Here is a 20,625-nt window from a genome sequence, read left to right as displayed (position 1 = left end):
GCGGACTGGACCCACCCCCACCCCGTGCTGTGTCCAGGAGGCCCTGGAGCGACCTGCCCCGGGAGGACGTGTCCACTCGCACCCGCTCCGGAAAGTTCACTCAGTCGCCCGCGTCCCGTCCCGTCCCGTCCCGTCCCGGTGTGCCCCAGTCCTCATCGCGGTGCCCACGTTTGTTTATCTCCGCTTCGTTCTCTCTTTCCTTCTGGGTCTCGGTCTCGGTCTCTGCCCTTCAGCATCTCTGTATCTCTGTCTCCCTGTGTCACTGCCTCCCAGATTCACCTCCCCTTCCCCCCGCCGCAGCCTCGGGGGCTGGCTGTCCCCGCGTTCCCTCCTCGGTGTCTCTGTTCTCTCTTCCCGGGTCTCTGTGTTCCTCCTCGGGGTTCTCTGTGGCCCCCACCCCCACCTCCGGGTCTCCCCTCCTGGGTCTCTCTGTCTTGTCTCTCACTGGTCTCTTGGCGTCTCCGCATTCCTCTGCTGGGCCCCCTCCCCATTTCTGTGGAATGCTGCCCCTCTGGTTCTTCCATCCCAGGGTGGGGGAAGGGCTGGCCTTCCTCCCCATTTCAACAGTCGCCCAACACCCCAGTACAGGGCCCCTCGGCGGAACAGGTTGGGGAGTGGGAGCCCGGTCCCTGTGTGAGCTGCGAAATGGAAGGGAGGCTGCCTGCCCGTGTGAGGGGATCCTCTGGATTCCCCCGGGGACAGCAACGCGGAGCCTGGGAGGCTGGGCGGCTGAGTGTTGGTGATAAAGGCTCCACGTTGGCTCCCGAACAGACAAGGGCAGGGATCCAGAGTGACCCTGTGCGGGATCTGGCTGGGCAATCCAGGAAGTGCTCTGGGCTGAGCGGCCTGGAAAAGGAGCCCCCGGGGCTTCCAGCGGGGTCTCTGGTCGTGAAGAATCCCCTGAGAAGGGAAAGGGTCTGCGGAGGGATTCTTTGGGAGGCAGCAGGGATCTGATGTGATCCAGAGGAGGGTTCTGACAGGAAATCTCAGGAAATTCTATGCTTGGCTCCTTATTAACTCTTGCTTCAAGAGAGCAGGAAAATCCCGGGTTTTCACTGATTATATGTACAAACCTAGGACTTAAAGAAGCAGCAGGTGTAACTCCCCAAGCACAGCTCCCCACATCCGCAGCCCCAGGCACAGGCCACACACTCACAACCCCCCATTTCCACACTCAGCTCACTCCACACGTACACCCACTGGCCTCACTGCCCTCACACTTGCACACTTGGGCCTGCATGGCAGCCGGAGATCAGAAATCTGCTGTGCTTGCATGCCCTGCACCAACCGCTTCATGCTTGTGCTCTCACAGCACCACCGTGCACACCCAGGGAGGGGCGTGTGCACACTCACAGACTTGTACATTCTCATGCCCACTTTCTTGCACATTTTTGCTTGCGCAACGTCCTCATCGTTTGAAATGTCTGTAGTCGTGTTTTCTTTTCCATGTGATCTTCCTCTTCTCCTCTTTCCTTCCCTTTAACAAGCAAGTTGTTTTGCTATTATTCCTTCCTTCCTCCCTGTCTTTCTCCCCCCCAGCAGCTCCTGACCTCCTCTCTGTTCAGCTTTGTGCACCCCCCCTGTGAGGCGGATGTGGTGTAGGGGCTTCTAAGAGAGGAGGCTGGATCTGAGTGGTGGTGAAGCAGGGGTTGTTGTTGGTCTTTTAGGGGGTGGGGGGGCCACAGTAAGGGGAGACTGGCTAAAACTTTTCTTGGAAATTGTATTGGTATGCAACAAAAGGCTGGCCCTGGTGATCTGGGCTCCCCTCACTCTCCCCTCTCACCCTCACTGTGGGAGTCCACTATTGAGGGCCCTTGGTCAGGGGGAGGTGGGAGCTAGACCCTCTCCACAGAGGCTGTGACACACAATATAGCTCTTCCACTTTTTGACTTGAGACCTCGAGGGGCTCATTTCCTCCCTAAGGCTCAGTTTTACCCCCTGTAAAATGGGGCAGCTAATCCAAGGCTGTTGTGAGACTCCGAGGGAACTGGATGATAGTGCATCAGCAGCAGTGGCATTCGCTTCCGTTGTGATTATGGCACTGCTGTGTGCTTGGACCAAGCTTGCAGCCAGGGTCTTGCCCTTGAGAAGCTCATGGTCCCTGGGGGAACAGATTGCATCATGGGATTGTAGAGCAATTCAGTAACCTCTTATTGATTGCTAACTGTGTGCCAAACTCTGGGCTAGGCACTTTCAGCCAGGCTGCTCTGCTTCCTGTGGGACTAACAGCTGTGTAGAAGAGGCAGCCCACCACCCCTTAGGAGCTACTGAGATTGAGCTCATCATGAGTTCACCTAAAGCAACTCGAATTCCGAGCTGAGGTTAGAAAGTTAGGGGTATTTAACAGGAAAAGGCAGAGGGGAGAGTCCAGAGGTCAAAGTGAGATAAGTCCCAGAGGAGACCAAGAAGGGGCTATCTGAATTGGGTTTTGAGAGATGAATAGGAGTTTTCCAGTTGAAGAAAGGGCATTCCAGACAAGGGGGGAAAAAAACAAACAAACAGTACAAGTGAAGACTCACTCAGAGGCTTGTTATTTGTGGGGTATCAGAGATATAGTGGATCACAGAGGGCCTTGAATGCACACTTAAGTAGCTGTGACTTTATTCTGAGAACACAGAAGGGAGACCCAAAGGATTAAAGCCTGGGAGTGGGGGGTGCGCAGTGTGTTATGATCAGATTTGTTTCTGGAAGAGGATTCTGTGGTTAATGGGGAATGGATGAAGGCAGGATGCTCAGTGAGGAGGAGGAGGAGGAGGGTTCAGGTAAGTCAGGTGAGAGAGGATGGTGGCTTGGATAGGGCAGTGGCATGGAGCCATTTAGAAGGCACATTTATTAAGACAGGATGATTTGTTGGATGTGGGGGTGAGGAAGAGGAAGGGGTCCAGGTTCCTGGAAGTGAAAAGTGGGGCCTTCACAAAGCTAGGGGCTTAGGAGGAGGGGTAGATTTGGAAGGCAGATAACGAGCTCAGGGTTGGGACACGTTGCTTTGAGATGCAGCATTAGAGGTTGGGGCGGGGTGGGCGGACCTCCAGCAGGGGGTTGAGCGTGAGCACCTGGGGTTTGAGAGAGAAGTCTGGGCCGGTGAAAGGATGGAGAGTTAGGTGAGGGGAGAGCTGTGCTCGTCAAGAGAAGACAACCTCAGTGGTGAAGAGCACAGACTCTGGTTTGTAACTGCTGGGGTTCAACTCCACTTAGTAGCAGTGTAACTTTGAGCAAGCTTAACATCTCTGAGTCAGTTTTCTCACTTGTCAACTGTGCGTAATAAAATTCTGTGCCGGATAGGGTTGTTGTGAGGATTCAAGTTAATATGCTGCAAGTGCTTAGGACAGGGCCTGGCGTCTAGCAAGCACCAGGTCAGTGTGAGCAGTAGTTATTGTGATCATCATGGTGGAGCACACCCACCTCCATCCGAGTGAGCGGGCTTTACACACTACCTTGTTAAGGGTAGGGCACCTGCTCGTCTAAAGCAGCTGCAATTCTGAGCTTAGGCTGGCAAGTTGGGGGAGCTCAACCAAGGGAGTGCCCAGCTCTCATCCCTCAGCGTGCTCATGGGATTGTGTGTGTTGCTCAGGTATTTTTGATCTACAGATGGGCCTATATGAGGAGACTGGAGGAAGAAGCCCTGGGGAAGAGACCCTGTGTTTGGGGTGGATGGAGGGGATTCTCAGAAGGGGCAGCCTCAGCCTGTCCACTCGCCCATCTCCCCCGCCCCGCCTGAACCCTGGGTATCTAGGGAGGTTCTTTATTCCCGCATCTGCCTCTGAGGTTCAGATGCACCAGTATTTTGTGTGTCCCCAACCTCCAGACGTGGAAAGGATGGTTCTCGATGGCTCTCGCTCCTCGGCAGTGTTGTAGCTGCTGCACTCGGTTCCTGGGGCAGCCCAAGGGGCTTGCCTGAGGGTTGCGCTGGAGGGGCATCTGTGCTTCTCTGCATTTCAGCTTGTTCCTGGTCCCGCTGCCAGGCCACCACGAAGATGCCTGCTGGGGGCCAGCCCCAGGTTGCTGCCAAGGCCTTCTTACCTGATCTTGGTCCTGGCCACCAACCTCAGCCCTTCTGAGGCCTTTCTGGATGCCAATCAGAGATATCTAGCCTGTTTCCGGTACCAGTCCGGTTCTTTCTGAGTAGCTTTCTAGTTGATCTTCTGGGTGTATCCGGTAGTTCTGATAGTTCTGGGCTTATCTTAGGATGAGTCTAGAGTAATTCTGGGTGATTCTCATTGTCTGTCTAGGTGGGTTGGGGGCCAGTTTGATCCTGGACTGGACTGGTTCCAGGTGCTGTTGAATCCTGCCCTGAGGCCAATCTGTGTGCTCTGGGGTCTTTCCAAATGCCCGTTTCATCTGTTCTCTGACCGCCTTTGGCCATGTGGAGCCCATGCCTTTTTCCAGGTGTGGCTCCTGCTCAGTTCAGGTCCCGTCGGTGGACACCAGCCCCAGTCTCCTGGTGTGGCCATGGAAGTGGCAGGATTGCCCGCTGGCTTGGCGGGGAGGAGGGGATCGGATCCTCCCTGTTCTCGCCTGGGACTCTGCTCCTCTGCCCCAGGGTCCCTGAGCAACGGTAGAGCCGACAGCCTCGCATCTGGCACTGTGGAGGCCCCGCTGGCGTCCCCAGACAAATGGGCCTTTGAGTTTCGGACACGGAAGCTGGTTTGTCTGGCCAGACCCGCCTGACGGCCTGTGTGCTAGGAGCGGTGGCCAAAGGGAACTTTGTGGAGAAACTCAGTGGTCTGGGGGAGGGGAGCCATCCTGAGCGAGTCCCAGGACTATTGGTTCTTGGGGGCTGGGGGTGATGGAGGCAGGAGAGGGTGAGACCCACCGGGCCAGCGCGCGGATGGTACTGGGCCGGTGAGTCTTCCATCAGTGAGGACATCCCCCGCGTCGGCAGAGGTGGTCAGTCTCAAGTGAGGACGATTCCCAGATACAGGAGGCTGGCCTGGGCCGGTGAGGACCCCCTCCCTGAGCCGCATTCTGTGTGTCGGCTTTGGGAGGAGCTAAGGTGGCATTGCTGTGGGGCGGGGATCACTGTGCATGTGGGGGCGGGAGGTGGAGGATAAGCCCGTTTCGAGGTGTAGCTTATGTCTAATGGGCACCAGCGGTGCCAAGTCGCTGAGCTGTGGTGAGGTGGTGATGAGAGGGAGTGGGCGTGCCTGGCCCCTGCCCCCACCCAGGATGGTGCCCACACTGGTGGAGGCTCAGTAATGGTTCTGGAAGGAAGGGGCCAGGCTTTGTTGCTGTATGTGTGCCAGCGGAGGAGGCATCCAGGGCACGCCTTCATTTTAAAAATTACAGAGAAGCAGAAAGTCAAAAATAAATATTGTTTCTAAAGCTTCTTTGAAGGCTGCATGTATGCTGGTGTGGTTCTTCGAAGCTGGCCTGTTTCCTGTGAACTCATTCATGCATGCATCCACTCACTCAGCAGATCTGGATGGAGCACCTACTGTGTGCCGGCTCTCTGCTGGGTCTTGGGGATACAGAGCGGGACCGGGCACGCACCCAGCTTATGGGTGTGACTCAGCGACCACTCAGCAAATGTGTAAATAAATACATCATCTCATTTGTGGTCACTGCTCCAAGGCGAGGCCCAGCACGTAGTCTAGGACACCATGTGAGAAAGTACCATTGGCTCTGAGATCTGAGGGGCAATTGGCTAGAAAAACATGGCTGGTGTGTTCCAGGCAGAGGCAGAGGCTGGGAGACTGGAAGAAAGTTGGCACATTCGAGGATGAGAAGAGGAAGCTGTTGCAGTTGGCTGGTGGGAGGGAGGGGGGCATGGGCAGGTAGTGCTGGTAGAGGTGGGCCTCGCCAGCTGCTCCGCTGGCTGGATGGACACATGATGCTGAGGAGTTTGGACACAGTTTTACTGCTGAGGCCAGGGACTTGGGCTGTGTTGTTTACAGCTCTCTCCTGGGTGGCTGGGAGAAAGTCTGGCACACAGTAGGTGCTCAGGAGTATCGAATAAGCGAGTGAGTGAGTGAAGTGAAGAGCGTTTTCACTAAATGGGGATCTTCCTTCAGGAACAGTTCCATCACCTGCTTTTCCCCCTCCCTGCATAAACAGTAAATTTTGAATATCTGTCTGTGCCAGTGGTTACTCTGTGAGGAAGTTCTTAATGTTCTCATTCTGTCCACTCTCTCCAGGAAGGAGCGGAGGCCTCGGTTATCCAAGAGTGCTGGTTGTCCAAGAGTAACTGGTGTGAGCAAGCAGAGACCTGGTGAGTGTGCCCGAAGTGTGCGGGGTGTGCATGCGGCTGAGAGATGACGGAGGCCTGGACCAGGGAGGCGGTGGTGGAGGTGGAGAGAGGGTTTTGAGTGCTCTGAGGGAGGTGGAGTAGCTAGGACAGGGCGAAGGATTGAATGTGGGGCATGAGGGCGGGGAGGGAGGTGTCAGGGGTGCTGTCCGGGTTCCTGACCGGAATGGATGATGGAGGTGGGTGGGGACTGATAGACAGCTTGTCCGCTGCTGTAGGTGTGAAATAGGCTCCTGGGTGACATCCTGGGACCTCTGCTTTTCCGTGTACCGTGTTTCTATAGAAAAGACTGTTCTCTTCAACCGTCGATTGTGGTAGGAGGAGTAGGGTACCCATAGGATCCGGAGCACCTCATTCCCAGTCTCCTTGAGGTCCTCTCCTCTTTTCTTTCCGCCGGAAGCACGAGTGGGTGGGTTGGAGAGTTAGGTTGGAATCAGAGCGTGATGGGCCTTGGGTGTTGGGCTGAATACTGGACTTTTTCCCGAGGGCGATATGGCGGCCCTGGAGGTTCTTAAGCAGAGAAGCAGCGTCCATGCGTTCCTCTACCATTTTCCCATCCTTTTGTCTACTTAGGAAACATTGTGTCTGCTGTGAAAAGAAAGCAGCCGCGCAAAGTGTGCTTGAGGGACACGATCAGATTTGCATTTTTGTGAGCTAAAAGGGGGCCTTGGTTTGTGTGCACAGTGGACTGGGAGGGAGTGTCCAGAGGCACGAAGCCCACTTAAAAGGCCGGCAGTTGGCCTGGCCAGGTAGCTTGGAGTGTCGTTCCATGCAGCAAAAGGTTGTGGGTTCTATTCCCAGTTGGGGCGTGTACAGTGGCAACCAATCAACGTTCCTCTCTCACATCGATGTTCCTCCCTCTCTCTAAAAATCAATAAATGTATCCTTGAGTGAGAATTTAAAAAAAAGGTGGGTGGTCTTACTGACATGTGGTGGTTGGGATGGGTGCAGGGCAGATTCAGACTTACTGACCCGCTGGCTGTGTGGGATGAGGAAAAGGGAGCGTTTGAGGAGGACTGGTTGGCTTGGGTGACCGGGTCACGGTGGCACTATCGCTGAGATGGGGACCCGGAGGAGGAGCCGGATGGGGGAGGATGGGAGCCATCCTCTGAGAGCTCCTTGAAGGCAGAGCCCACGACTGTCTTGTTCATCATCCTGCCTCCTGGCTCGGGGCCCAGCAGGGCTCACTGAACAGCTCTGCACAGACGGCTGAATGAAGAGGGCGTGGAAGAGACGGGTCTGGCCTGGGCCGGGGAGGGAAATGAGCGTGTACTGCGTGTCTGCCGGGGGCCCGGTCCTGTGCGGTGAGATGGACACCGAGGCTCTTTAGAAGGTGCAGCGAGAAAGGACTTGTCACAGGTTAGAAGGGTCAGATGGGGAGGGTGGGTGTGGGGATACCTTCTGTCCCTTTACCTGTCCATTCTGAGGTGATGGATCTTCCCTGCCTGGGAGCCCAGTCTTACCAGAAAAGGTGCCTGCAAGTGGAACTCCCTGTCTTCCGGGGAGGCCACTTGCCGCTGGCATGTGCGAAGGGGTGCGGTTCCTGTAAAGCTGCTTCTGGAGGCCGTGCTGACTTGGAGGGGGAGGGGAAGACGCACCGAGAGCCTGAGGCCCCTGGACAGCTAATACAAGAGTTAAGCCAGGCTGAGGCCTCCTTGGGTACGGGCCCAGGGTGCTCATAGGGGACTGGGTTCTGGGGCAGGGTCCAGGGCAGGTCACACCAGGCTAGGCTACGTCCGTGAAAGATCCTGCTGTCTACATCAGGGTTTTTCAACCTCAGGACTGTTGACATTGACCAGGTAATCCTTTGTGGCGGAGGCTGGCCTCTTACAGGATGTCTGTGGGGTATCTAGCAGCCTCCCTTGTTTCTTCCCACTGTCCCCCCACCCTTGTCCTCAGGGTTGACCAATGTCTCCCGACGTTGTGTAATGTCCCACGGGGGGTGGGACCACCCTGGATTGATATCACCTCTTGCTGCCTTTAGTAATCTGTACAAACCTGGAAAACTGGGGGGGACGGCCAGTCCAGGAAGCTAGTTAGTGATGGGTCAACTGAGCTGAGTTCTGAAAGGTGGTGAGTAGGTGGGGACAGGAGAAGGGCCTCCTTCTCAGTAGAGAGAGCAGCAAGTGCAGAGGCCCTGGGGGCAGCCACATTGGTGAGCATACCCCCAAAGGAGGCTCCATTCCCCTGGAGGGAGGCTGAGGGCTGGTGGCTGAGGGGTTATGGCTGTAGGAAGGTGCCTCTGCTGGTCCCCGGGGTCTGCCCCCAGAGCTCAGCCTCTGCTGGGCCTTGTGCCCTCCTCTTCCCCCCCCCCCCCCCAGAGATGCTGGGACACTCTTTCTAATCCCCTCTCCACTCTCCGGGGAGACTGGGAACCTGACGGGGCGCAGCTGGGGGAGGGCAGGCGGGCTGTGGCTACGCTCAGTGACAGGCCAACCGGCCGGAAGAGAGAAAGGCAGCCTGCTGTCGGCCGCCTCCTTCCCCAGGGTTGGGGTCCCGGCTGAGCCTGTGATTTATTCCGGTCATAATTCGGCGGTTGGTTTGGTGAGAGTTGGAAACACGTTGGTTTTCCCTTCCCAAGTGTAACAAGCCTGTTTCCGCCTCCGTGGCCGCTGCTGCAGTGCCACGCGGCGAACTGTCCAGGACGTGACAGAAGGGCTCGGTTAGCTGCCCGCTCATTAGAAGATGAACAGCTTCCAGCTCTCGCTGCCCTCGGGCTCCTCCTGCTCAAACACCGGCCTCTCCCCTTGGCCAGCACCCCGTGGGGCCCTGGGTACCCCTCCTTCTGCTGATGTCCATTTTGGGGCCCCGGCCTCCTGGGAACCAGGATGCTGGCCTGGGGAGGAGACGGAAGGAACAGGTGGTATTTGGAGATTAATTAATATTTGTGAATAATAGCATGTGCCCAAGGGAAACAAATCAATCTGTGTGTGCATATTCACGAAGGGGTCAGAATGATCCCAGCTGTGCTCCAGCCAGGGAAACCCCCCCCCCCCATTTCTGGCGGCACAGGGTCTCCTGGGGGTGTGGCTCTAAGGCTGACAGGGGTGGCTAGGTTGGGCTGCATGGATGTGACGTGACCTCTGTGTAACCTGCATTTCCATGACGATTGTATTGCGCCCCGTGGCTTGGTGTGGTGCCCGCTCTTCCTCCCTTTCCCCTCAGAGCAGTGACTCCCAGCGTCTTTGATTTCACAAACCAGTACAGTGTCCAGAAGCACTTGGGGGCCAGACATGGGCTTGGCAATTTTTTTATTTTGCCAAATAAGGACATTATTTAAAAAATAATAATAATAACTGCTATCTGCTACCATCATCATTTCATACCAGAAAGGACATTTTAAAACCAAGGACACAAAATTTGAGAATAAAGGACAGTTCTTCCCAAGAAAGGGCAGTTGGCAGTTTCACACTGACATAGCAAAGAAAAGGGATATATTAAAAACCATCTGGATGTAGGGAAATTTCATTTAATTATATTCTGCAGCATCATACAGTATGGAGTTTGTTTTCCTGTCCATGCCCGTTCGTCAGAACCGACGGCCCACGGTGCCGTTCAAAGGTGCGCCTGAGTGTGCAGATGTTCAGGCCTTGTTTCATCTCGGGTGTTAAAAGCCCAGACTCACCCCGCCGAGGTGGCGAACGTGGACGCTCTGCCCTTAACACTGTCACGCCCGATTCACTAGGTTCTCTGCAACCCCAGCAAGGCTGGCCTCGACCCCTCTCTGCTCCTCGCCCACCTGTTCCCCACAGGTGACCCTGAGCACTCTGGCGTGGGGGCCGTCCGGGGGTCGGGGACTCTTGACGAGGGGGCCCTAGAGCTGGGGGTGGCCTGCACCACCTGACATGGGACAGGCTCTGTGCCCAGAATCTGGGGCGGGAGGGCAGCTTGCTCATGCCAGGAGCTGGTGAGAGAGAAGCCCTGCTTCGGACAGCTACGTGGTTGCCTGAGTAGTTCCCTGAGAATGTGTCTGTGTATGTGTGTCCCCGCACCTCCCCTCTCTGGGCAGCCATGTCCCTGAGTCCATGGGCCGCTGGAAGAGCTCTCTGGGGAGGAAATGTCTTTTCAGTTTCTCCACTTTTGCCTGTTCTGCTTTCTGGATCTGAACAGTGTCATGCATCCCGTAGACCCGGAAACACGGGGGGTCCTGGAGTCCCCAAGTAAGAGCCACTTGTCTTTTGTCACATCCGGATGAAGTTACCAGAAGCCCAGGTTCTCTGACACCATGGTCAGAATCTCATCCAACATTGTCCCTCGTGCTGTCTGCTCTGGAGTTATATCCCCGTGGTGGCTGCGTTGTGGACACAGAACCCTTTCCATCTGTAACGGATGACACCTCTATGATAAAGTACTGCGGAGTAATACAACTGTGATGTCTACCAGGCAGCTGCACTCCCATGATGTGCGGGCCCTCTACACTATGTTGATGTCTGGACCGGACAGCTATTCCTCTGTGATGTCCGCACCTGGGTGTGACGCTGTGTGCACCGAGACAGCTACAGGGGATTAAGCCTCTGTGATAATTATATTGGGGAGTTACATTTCAGGGTGACTGTGCTGTGTAATTGTACCTTCATAATACCTGTTTTATGTCGTTTCATCCCCTTTATGTCCAAACCAAGGAGCTATGCTCCCAGGATGTGTGTTCCTCAGGGTTAAGTCCCTGTGCTGTCTGCACTGAGGGGGTTCACACCGGCTGCTTTTTCTGAGGTCGAACCCTTGTGGATGTTGTATTGTTGCCCTCATGACGTCTGTAGAAGCCCCTCTCCCTGCCTTTTGGTGCAACACTCCACTAAGCTATGAGCCATGATCTCTGTCCCAGGGACTCCAGGATGGTTGTGTCGGGACCATACCTGCCTGTCAGCCTGACAGGGCGTTTCGCCTCCTGATGTCTGCTGGGATGTCGAGTTCTGTTGTCGGCTGCACCGCTGAACACAGTGCCATGATGGCCAAGCCCAGACAGGGCTCTGTGATATGTGACCTCCCATCCCCAAATGGCCATGCAGGGAGGGCATAATTGTGGGGGCTCCCTCTCCCGGTCTCAGCCACCGGAGCTCTGTGATCGTTGAGCAGGATCCCAGGTGTTACATAGATGGGGCTGGATGCCCGTATACCCCTTTCAACTTTCTTCCACTGCTCAGCTCCCGTCTCAGACTTCTGGCAAGATCCGGGACCAGGGACATCTCCCACCCATTTCCCTTTGTGTTCGGCCCGTTCCACTTCACCGTCCTGCTTGCTTTGTTCCAGCCCCTTTGCCCACCTACTGCCCTCTGATCTCGTGACCTTTGACTTTCTCAGTTGAGGCTAGGATTCAAGTTCTAGGGAGGCGGAGAGCCGTCTTCGAGCCCTGTCCTTCGCGTTCACCTCTATGAAGGCCTCTTACACTCTCTCCCTATATCCTGTCACCTCCTTGCAAATGTTCTTAGTGTGGGTCAGCTGTGATCACCACGCTCCCTCCGGAGTCAGTGCCTGCCGCCGCAGGGCCGTGGGGTGTGTGCACTGTCACTCGCTCCCCCTCTATGTCCGGTGGCCTTTTTAGAGCATCGGTGAGGGACTTACGTGCCAGCCCCTGCCCAGAGGAAAGTAGAAACAAAGCTGGTGGTCACTGGTGTGAATCCCCTGAAGGCCTCTGTGTGGGGACCTGGAAGAGGCCCTCGGAAGTTCCCCATTGGGGCTGGGCCCCGAAAGCAGTGCCTCTGTACCGCGTGGTGTGAGCAAAAGGCCTGGAGGCGTTCAGTCAGCCCCACATGTGACCTTCCCCAGGCACAGGTTCCTGTCTGTGTGGGTGAGACTTCGGAGCCTGTGGCTCTGTGAAGTTTGCCCATGGCCCTGCTGGGATGGGTTGGATCTAGGGTTCAGCACCCCCATTCCTGGCCACGAGGGCCTCCCTATAGTTTCCCGTTGGAATGGGAAGGTGCCACGGGGATTGGGTAGGACGGGGGTGGCCAGGTGGGCAGCTGCAACTTGTCTAGAGCGTGTCCTGGCGAACCTGGACCGGTTGTGGCTTTGACTTCAAGCCTCTGATTCCTGGATCCTCTCAGCCACTATCAAGTTTGTGCTCAGGTCTGCACTCAGCATGTGGGGTCTGGCCTCCTGCCTGTTCCCTCCCTGCTGAGAGAGGAGGGGGAACAGGGTGCCCAGGGCCTCTGGGGTCCCTAGCCTGTATGGGTCTGCTAACTTCTCCCTGATCTCTGTCTCTGTCCTGCTTTGTTTAGTCTCTGTATCTCTGACCTCGTTTCCCTGGCCCTGCCCCTTATGGAGGCCAGTTGGGAAGGCAGGATCTGGGATGGAGCATCCCTGCACACTGTTTGGTTTCATTAGTCCCTGTCCCCTATTCAGGTTTAGGGAATGACCTGAAGGCCTCTTAAACTTTCTCCCTATAGTGAGACTATTGGGCTATTTGAGGGGGGGGGGGGGTCACTGGAGGGTCAGTGAGGAGCCTAGGTGGTCACAGGGGTCAGAAGGTGATCATTGAACAGTACAAGGGGGTATCTGTTGAACTGGGCTCTGGGTGGTCAGTGAGGATGAGCAGGTGTCTGGGTGGTAAGGCCAGGAGGTGGCATGGGTGGGCAATAGAGACATTGGTGGATAACAGCTAACGAGCTTGCCCTTCTCTCCGTCACAGGTAGATTGCCCTGGGCTGTGGCTGGCCGTGGCGCTGGAGCTCTGGATGGCCCCTGAACCAGCACCAGGGAGGAGGATGGTTCCCCTTGTGCCCGCACTCGTGATGCTTGGTTTGGTGGCGGGCGCCCATGGCGACAGTAAGTCTGACCCTTCAAGGTGTGGGATCTCCCAGCTCAAAAGATGGTGTCCCTCCTGGCTGGCCTCTGGGATGGGGGCAGGACCGGCTACTAGGAAAGACAGGATGGCTAGATACCCGTCCAGACCTTCTGTCCTAGAGAGAACCCCTCACACGGAGAGCCCCATCCATGCTTCCTGGGTGCATCCTGTGGAATGCCGCATGTCCCTTAAGGCACTGCAGGATTGGGCATGTCTGAATGTTATCCTGTTTTATGGGCTGACGGTAAGACATGTCCAAGATTCATGTGGTCATCGGGTGACATGCTCAGGCGTGTATTGTGTCCGCCACTGCAAATCTGTGCAGAAGGCACAGCATGAGCCATGTCGGGGGTTGGCGTGGGAATGGGGGGGTGATGCACGAGGAATGTGAATGAACATGGAATGCCACTTGTATCCACAGATACAGAGAGGGCTCAGGAGGCAGAGCCATGATAGCTCTTCCCTGGGCTGGACCCTGGAGATTGAGGTGTGGAGACGCTGAGCCCCTCCTTTCCCTCTCCCCTGAATCTTCAAGACAAAGGGGCATCCCCTTCTCCCCGGCCCTCTGCACTTGCCCAGGAGGAAGCTGGGCTCCGGCACCCCTGTGTGTGTGTTGGGGGAGGTGGGATTGTCCCCTGCCCAGATCCAACTCCGAACTTTAGTCCCTTTCCTGCCGCCCTTCCCCCTGCCTGGCACTACGAGACTGGCCGCCCCGTCACCATGGTTACCATTGCTTGGTTACTGGTGGGAGGCGGGGCACAGGGCGGATTTAGCCAATCTGCACACTGAGGGGGAGGGGCGAGGTCGGAGCCAAGGTCCCTGGGGGAAGGGGCTGTTCCCAGCCTGTTCTGAGCCCAGAGGTGGCTCAGGGCCAACCCAGGGGTCAGCAGGCCATAGGGTTTTCCACACCCTCCTCTCCAAGTCACTAGGCAAAGATCTCTCTCCTTGCTCCACACAGGCCCTTTCTCCTAATGGCTCATTAATTATTCAGGACCAGATCTGGAGAGGGGTTGGACTGGAGCTCCTGCCCTTTGTCCTCCCTGGTGGGGCTAGAAGGGCAAGAGGGAGGGGAGGTATTCCTCCCAGGGCGTGGGGGTGAGGGGTAGTGGGAGCACTGAGGTGCAGGCCATGAGAGGGCTGGACAAGCCAGAGTAGGGTGGGGATGGGGTGGTTGGAGACTGCTTGAGCCGTAGGGGCAGGTTGGGGTAAAAGTCATCAGGTGTCTCCCACATGGGCAGGGAGGCGAGGGCTTGTCAAGACTTAGGTGTGGTCAGTAGCCCTTGGACATTGTGGCCCTTGGACATTGCTCTCCCTCCCCCACCCTGGACGCTCTCAGGGCCTTCGGACAGGGAGCGTGAAGGCAGAGGGAGGACTGCCCGGCTGGGCTTTCGGAGTCAACACATCCTGGGAGAATCACTGCCTTTCCCCCTGCTTCAGACCCAACATGCCCCAACCTGTACCCCTCACTCTCATCCCCCCAAACCTGCTCGTCTTCCTGTGTTTTCTCTCCTGGCGCATGGCGTTACCACCCACCCAGCCACCCAAGTCAGAAACCTGGGCCTCCTCCAGCCTCCTCCCTCTCATACCCCACCTCTAATCCATCACCAGGTTCTGTTGTTTCTGCCTTCTAAATATCTTTGGAATGCATCCACTTCTCTCTCTGCTCCCTTCATCCAAGCCACCCTCCGCTCTGGTTTGGGCTTTGTGTGCAACAGCCTCCTGATGGCTTCCTTGCCTCCCGTCTCTTTTCTCATAATCCATTCTTCGTTCCAAAGTAAAAGTCACGTTGCAAAATGAAAGCCCGATCATGTCACCCCCCCAGTTTAAAACCCCTCACTGCCCTAGCTGGTTTGGCCCAGTGGATAGAGCATCGGCCTGCGGACTGAAGGGTCCCGGGTTCAATTCCAGTCAAGGGCAGATGCCCGGGTTGTGGGCTCGAGCCAATCAACGATTCTCATCATTGATGTTTCCATCTCTCTCTCTCCCCCTTCCTCTCTGAAATCAGTAAAAAATAATAATAAAACCCCTCACTTGCCTCTCTGTTGCCTTCAGGATCAAGCCTAGGGGGTCTCAGCTCTTCTTTAGGCCCTGCATTGTCAAGCATCTGCCAACCTTATCCTGCACTCTGTACCCTCCCCTCCCACATCCTCTCCCCCCGTGCGGACCTCTCAGTTGCTCAGTTCTCCGCAGGCCTCTGTTCCTCTTGTTTCCTCTGCTTGGAACACTCCTCCCCACCCCCTTCCCTGACCAGTTCCTGCTCACCTGGAGCCATCACTTCCTCCGTGTGCTCGTCCTCTGTACTCCCCTCGGATCGCATGATGGTGACCGTCTGCTTTGAGCCTGCCTGTCCTATTGGACCGTGAGCTCTGAGGGATCAGGCCATGTCCAGCTCAGATCCTGGTGAATGAAGGGATGGGTTAGGCCTGGACCCCGAGTAGGAATTGGTGCAGAGCAGAACGGTTTTTAGAGCAGAGTCTGAAAATCTTCACGTTGGTCCCTGAAGAACCAGAGGTCAGGGTCTTGAATGTAGGAACCAGCCAGAGACCCTGAAATAGGTGAATTGGGCTCTGCTCCCAGGCAGAGAGCCATGGGACAGAGGCCTGGGCTGGGCCGTGGTGACCTGACCGGGGAGGCAGGGTCTGTCTTCCAGGCCTACCTTACACTGCATGCACTTTGGGGTCTGCCCCCCTGCTGTGGCCAGGCTTGAGCTGGGCTTGGGAGACTTCTAGCCAGGGGTGAGCCTCAAACGTGGACAGGGCTGCCGCAAAAGGTAGGGCAGGCACCCCAGAGAATTGACGACCGGAGCAGTGAAGCGTGGAGCGGACAAATGTGTTTCTATAGGCCTCTTAACGAGACAAATGAATGGGGGCCCTGGCCTCTGAGGGGAGCTGAGGGAAGGGAGGTGGAGCAGCAGCTGCCAGAGTTAGCCCAGAGGCCCCAGCATCAATGCCCAGTCAGATCCACTGGAGACCTGGGCACCTGGGGCTTGGGCAGTTCCCCCAGCCTGGGGCTTTACGGCTTCTCAAGGGGAGGCTGTGGGGCCAGAGGTGGCCCTGAGCAGGAGGAGGTTTCTGCGGATCTGCCATGCAGGGCAGGTGCCAGCAGGTGGGAAGAATCCACACAGGCCTGCCTGCGGAACCTGCAGTGTGGGTTACTACTGCAGGTGCTGCGGGTGCTGTGACCTGGCTGGGCACAGAGGCAGTGACCTGAGGATCTTGGGAGGAGGGTCGGGAGACTTCCTGGAAGAGGGGGAGCCCCTGAAGGGTGAGTGGGCATTTGCTAGTGGGGGTGTCACATAATGAGATGAGATTGGGGGAAGAAGCACTGGGGGGCCTAGGCTTCTCCATGGAGCTCATGGGAGAGCCGCAGTGAGACCCATGCCCCTTGTGTCCCCAGACCTTGTGGGATGGACAGGGATGCAGGGACCCTGGCTATGGCTCAGTTACTTGGAATCTTAGGAGCCGAGAGTAGGATGCCCGATGGCTGGAGGGGTAGGTGGTGGGTGGGACAAGGGTCTGAGGAGCTGAGGATGTGTCTGTCATATCATCCCCCGCCCCCCCCCCCATTGCCTGTGGAGCTGGAACATGCAGGGTGCTGCACGCAGCTCTGCAGTGCCCTCCCACCGGTCCTCACGGGCGGCGAAGACCTGGGCTCCCGTCTAGACTCTGCCCTCTGCGGGACTTCCAGCAGGTTGTTTTCTCTCTCAGGGCCTGTTTTCCTATTGCACAATGAGGGTAATCACTGAACAGGTTAACTGAGGTCACCTGTTCGAGGCACCTGGCACCTAGTATGTACTTCCCCCATCGGAGACCATGACCTAGGGCTCCCTGTGTGTCCCCCAAGAACCCAGGGTTGTCTTTGAGCCTGCTTCCTGGGTGGGGGGCAAGGGCAGTCACCGGAGCCAGGACTAATGAGTCCCCAGCTCATTAGGCGGTTCAGGGCCTGGGAAATCACCTCTCCAGGAGCTCCCTCCCCCCGCCTGGCAGTCCCTCGCTACTGCGTGTCTGCTCTCTGCTTCCGTGTGCTGTTTGTGTAGCGTGTACGGGTACTCCGCAGGGAAGGCACAAAATAGCAGTGAGTCTCGGTGGAGGAGCCTTGGAGGTGGCCCAGTTTGGCTGTCCCCCAGGGCCGGACCCTGGGGGGGTGCCCACCCACTTCTAGGCCAGCCCACTGTTTCCCCTCGCCCACCTTGCACGGTCTCAGCAGCCCAAGGGTTTCTGGGTGCTGAACAGGCTCCCACAGGCTTGGGGGTGGGACGCCCGAGAGGGGCAGGGCACACACAAAGACAAGGAGGTGCCCACGGGCCGGGCCTGTCGGAGCAGGCCTGGGTGGGGGGCCGAGCTGTGTTCCAGAGCACTACGTGGCCCGTGGCAGATGCTGTTTTTTTTTGAAAGAGTCAAGATAGGTGAGCCTGGAGAGGTTAGCAGGAGCAAGTGTGGGGAAGGGAGTGGGGAGAAAGACACAGGGTTTGGAGCCGGGGAGAGACACTGTCAGGTTTCTGCCACCTACTCACAGGTCTGCCTGGTGAACAAAAGGGGCGAGGGCTTGGCAGGGCTTTGGGACGAGGATGAGCTGGAGTTTGGTTTGGCTCCTGTGCTGTGTGAGGTGCCCTCGGGGGGGTGTGGGGGGGAACGGGACACTTGGGGGTGTTGAGGAAAACCAGAGCTGGGCCAGACAGGGGACAGACCTGCCCCTGGGCTGCCCGAGGCTTGGGCTGCACTGCTGGTCTTGCCAAACTCTGGTGGGTGGGTGGCCAGGTGGGGCACTGGCCCCACTCCAGACTCGCAGGGGTGTTCTGCCTCCTCCGTGGCCCCAGGCCTTGGGCCCAGTCCAGCCTCCACACAGGACTAAGGCCTTTCCCCTTCTTGCTCTCTCCTGACCCATACCTGTCTGAGAGCCACGCCCCAGTTTCTGGTTCTTTGTTTGGCGCTGAGGCCCCGCCCCCCCAGGCACACTTGCCTGGCCATTCTGGTTCAGCAGGTTCCAGCTCGGGTTTCTGTGCAGGCGCGTGGAGATGGAGCCAAGAAGGGTTTCTACCCGGGCTTCTCTCACTGGTGGAGGGGGCTCCCCCATGGTGTGTGAGGGGCTGCAGACTCCATCCCTCCCCCCACCCCACAGGCCTCCTCTTGTCTGTTGCCTCTTCATTTGTTCCGTACTCTTGCGTGCCAGGAACTGGGTCGGGCACTGCAACAGGACAGGAGGCAAGGGAGGCATGGTGTCTGCCCTGCCCAGGGCTATTGTCCTAGGTGGGGAAGCAGCCATGACTCAAATACTCAAATACTCCCCAAAATGTGGAAAAAGTGATAACCTTAACACACGTACACCACAAACCATGAGCAGGGCTATGAGAGAGGCAGGTGGGATTACCAGAGCTCATAGCCAGGAACTGAGCTAATGGAGGTGGGGACGATGACAGGGGGACCGAAGAACATTTCCTGAGGAAATGGTTTTTAAATTGGGTTCAGAAAGGCACATAGGAGTTAGCGGGTAGAGAGGTTTGTGGAAGAGAACCAGACTGTGCAAAGGCCCCGAGGCCGCAGGGGACATGGCTTACCCAGGGGATGGGAAGCCAGGGCGCTGGGGTCAGGCCTGTCGAGGCTCTGTCTGCCATGATAGTTTACATCTTGTTTTGAGAGCAGCGGGAGGCCTTTGGAAAGTTTTGGTCAGGGAGGAGAGGCTGTGAGTGCACCCTGGCTGCTGAATAAAGAACAGACTGGAGGGGGCAAGTACTAGAGGCAGGAGCACTGCCTGTTGGGCCGGTGGAAGGTCCAGGTAGGGGAAAGGGTGCCTGGGCCCAGGTGGTGGCAGTGCAGGAGGAGAGGAGGGTGGTCTGGAGGTCCTCGGGTGTGAGGAAGGGTGCACAGTGTGTGTAGTGATGGACAGGAGATGCCCCTTACCCCCCGCCCTGATGGAGCTGGGTGGACAGTCCTGTCCGCCTATCTGAAAGCGTCCTGAGGACCTATCTGAAAGGGACAGGCCGAGCAGACAACTGCAGACTGGGGGCGTCCAAAGCCTCCCTCAGAGGACCGTCGGGAGAAGGGTGGGACAGACAGGCTTCCTGAACCTTTGTGTTGTCCCCAGGCCACGCGTCCCCGCCAGGCTTGTGTGTTTCCCCACCGAGGCTGTGCCTGGCTCCTCTGGCTCCTTCGAGAGCCGCCCGGCGAGTCCCTGACTTTAGGATTCGGAACTCCAGATCAAACCCTGGCTCTGCCCCAAAATCCACTCTGTGACTTGTCCTTTATTTAACCTCCTGAGTCTCCACTTTAGAAATGGGGATGATAATACAACCTACCTCCTGGGATTGTTCTAAGACTAACAGTGCGAGGGGCCGCCCTCACGCACGGCCCACCACGTGTGGAGCCCGTGGGAGCAGTGTACAGACATCACATTTCATCTGCGCAGACCCTGTCACCAGCGCCATTGTGCAGATGAGGAAACGGAGGCTCCGAAAACGTGACTGGCTTCGTAATTACATAAAACCGCTGGAGCCCACCGGGCCCTGGGGCGCTCAGTGAGATGGGCTCCTCCCTGCTCCCCACAAGGCTAAGCCCTCCTTACTCTCTGTACCTGCAGCTTCACTCCTGACCCCCGTGCTCCCCCTGGACCCTCCCCTCCTCGGGGACCTGCCCCATCTGTTGTCCCTCCTCTCTCTCCACTGGATTGGCACCCTCTTCCTCTCTGCTGGCTTCTTCCCATCAGCATTTAATCATTGTCTTTAACTTCTTAGAAAAGAAAAAAGGTAAAACATCTCCTCCAACCCTCATGCTCTCCGGGTGCCATATTTTCTTTATCCTCCCCGTTCACAGCCCATCCTGTTTACAGCCACTAACTCTTCCCTCCACTTCTTCACCTCACACTCCCTCCTCGGCCTTCTTTGGTCTGGCTTTGGCACCCACCACGCCCCTGACCCTGCTCTTGATGAGGCCCCCACCAATACCATGAGAACTGTTTTGTGCCTGGTGTTTTGGAATCAAACAGGCTTGAATTCCGGTCTCGGATGTGCCACTCGTTGGCTGTGTGACCTTGGACCAGTGACTTGACCTTTCTGAGCCTGTAACCGGGGGTAATAATGATGAAGGACTACATGAGATAAAGTACCTGGTGCAGAGTGGGTGCTTAGCGAAGTATTGTCGTCATTGCACACACACGTCTCCGTGCCAGGGACCCGGCCAAGCCTGGATGCATCCGCACTGAGCAGGTGGACTGAAAGGTCATTTCCCACGGTATTAGCCTTCCTGGAGCTGCTCGTTGGCCTGATTAATAGAAAATGGATCCTCTGTCAGGATTAACGAGGTGTTGCTGTGTCTTAGGGAAGCCCGGGTTTCTCTGGTCTTGTGACCCTGGGTGGTGGGGTTCGCAGGGCCTGGTGCTCCACGTGGGCTCCTGGCGATGTGGGCACGGCAGTACAGTGGCTGAACCCCCTCCTCTCCCTGCCTCCCCGCCTCCCTGTGGCCACTTTGGGGAGACAACCAGGCTGTCAGAAGGCAATAATCCTGTCAGTGGGGGCAGGGTGAAGGGGCAGATTTACAGGAAAGCATTCACCTGGGAAAACGTCCAGAGATACTTAGGAGGTGGAATGTCTAGACCTTTGGGACTGCTGG

At 56.9% G+C, this 20,625-nt stretch overlaps 1 protein-coding gene across 3 annotated transcripts in view; it reads left to right on the top strand.

Annotated features, from left to right (window-relative positions):
* The window catches only part of PTPRF (protein tyrosine phosphatase receptor type F), an 81,925-nt gene that overhangs the window by 783 nt on the left and 60,517 nt on the right, over positions 1-20,625 (top strand). For 2 of the 3 annotated variants that reach the window (XM_054720426.1, XM_054720423.1), the window contains exons 2-3: positions 6,135-6,208; positions 12,870-13,005. In XM_054720426.1, coding sequence (XP_054576401.1) covers positions 12,915-13,005 — 91 coding nt within the window. In that variant the 5' untranslated portion in view covers positions 6,135-6,208; positions 12,870-12,914. The remainder of the gene's footprint in view (positions 1-6,134; positions 6,209-12,869; positions 13,006-20,625) is intronic. The other variant, XM_054720425.1, reaches the window with a different exon arrangement.

Source organism: Eptesicus fuscus, chromosome 9 (assembly GCF_027574615.1).
Source record: "Eptesicus fuscus isolate TK198812 chromosome 9, DD_ASM_mEF_20220401, whole genome shotgun sequence".
Classification (NCBI taxonomy): domain Eukaryota; kingdom Metazoa; phylum Chordata; class Mammalia; order Chiroptera; family Vespertilionidae; genus Eptesicus; species Eptesicus fuscus.
The sequence above is the reverse complement of the archived record's forward strand: the minus strand, read 5'-3'. Positions and strand labels throughout refer to the sequence as shown.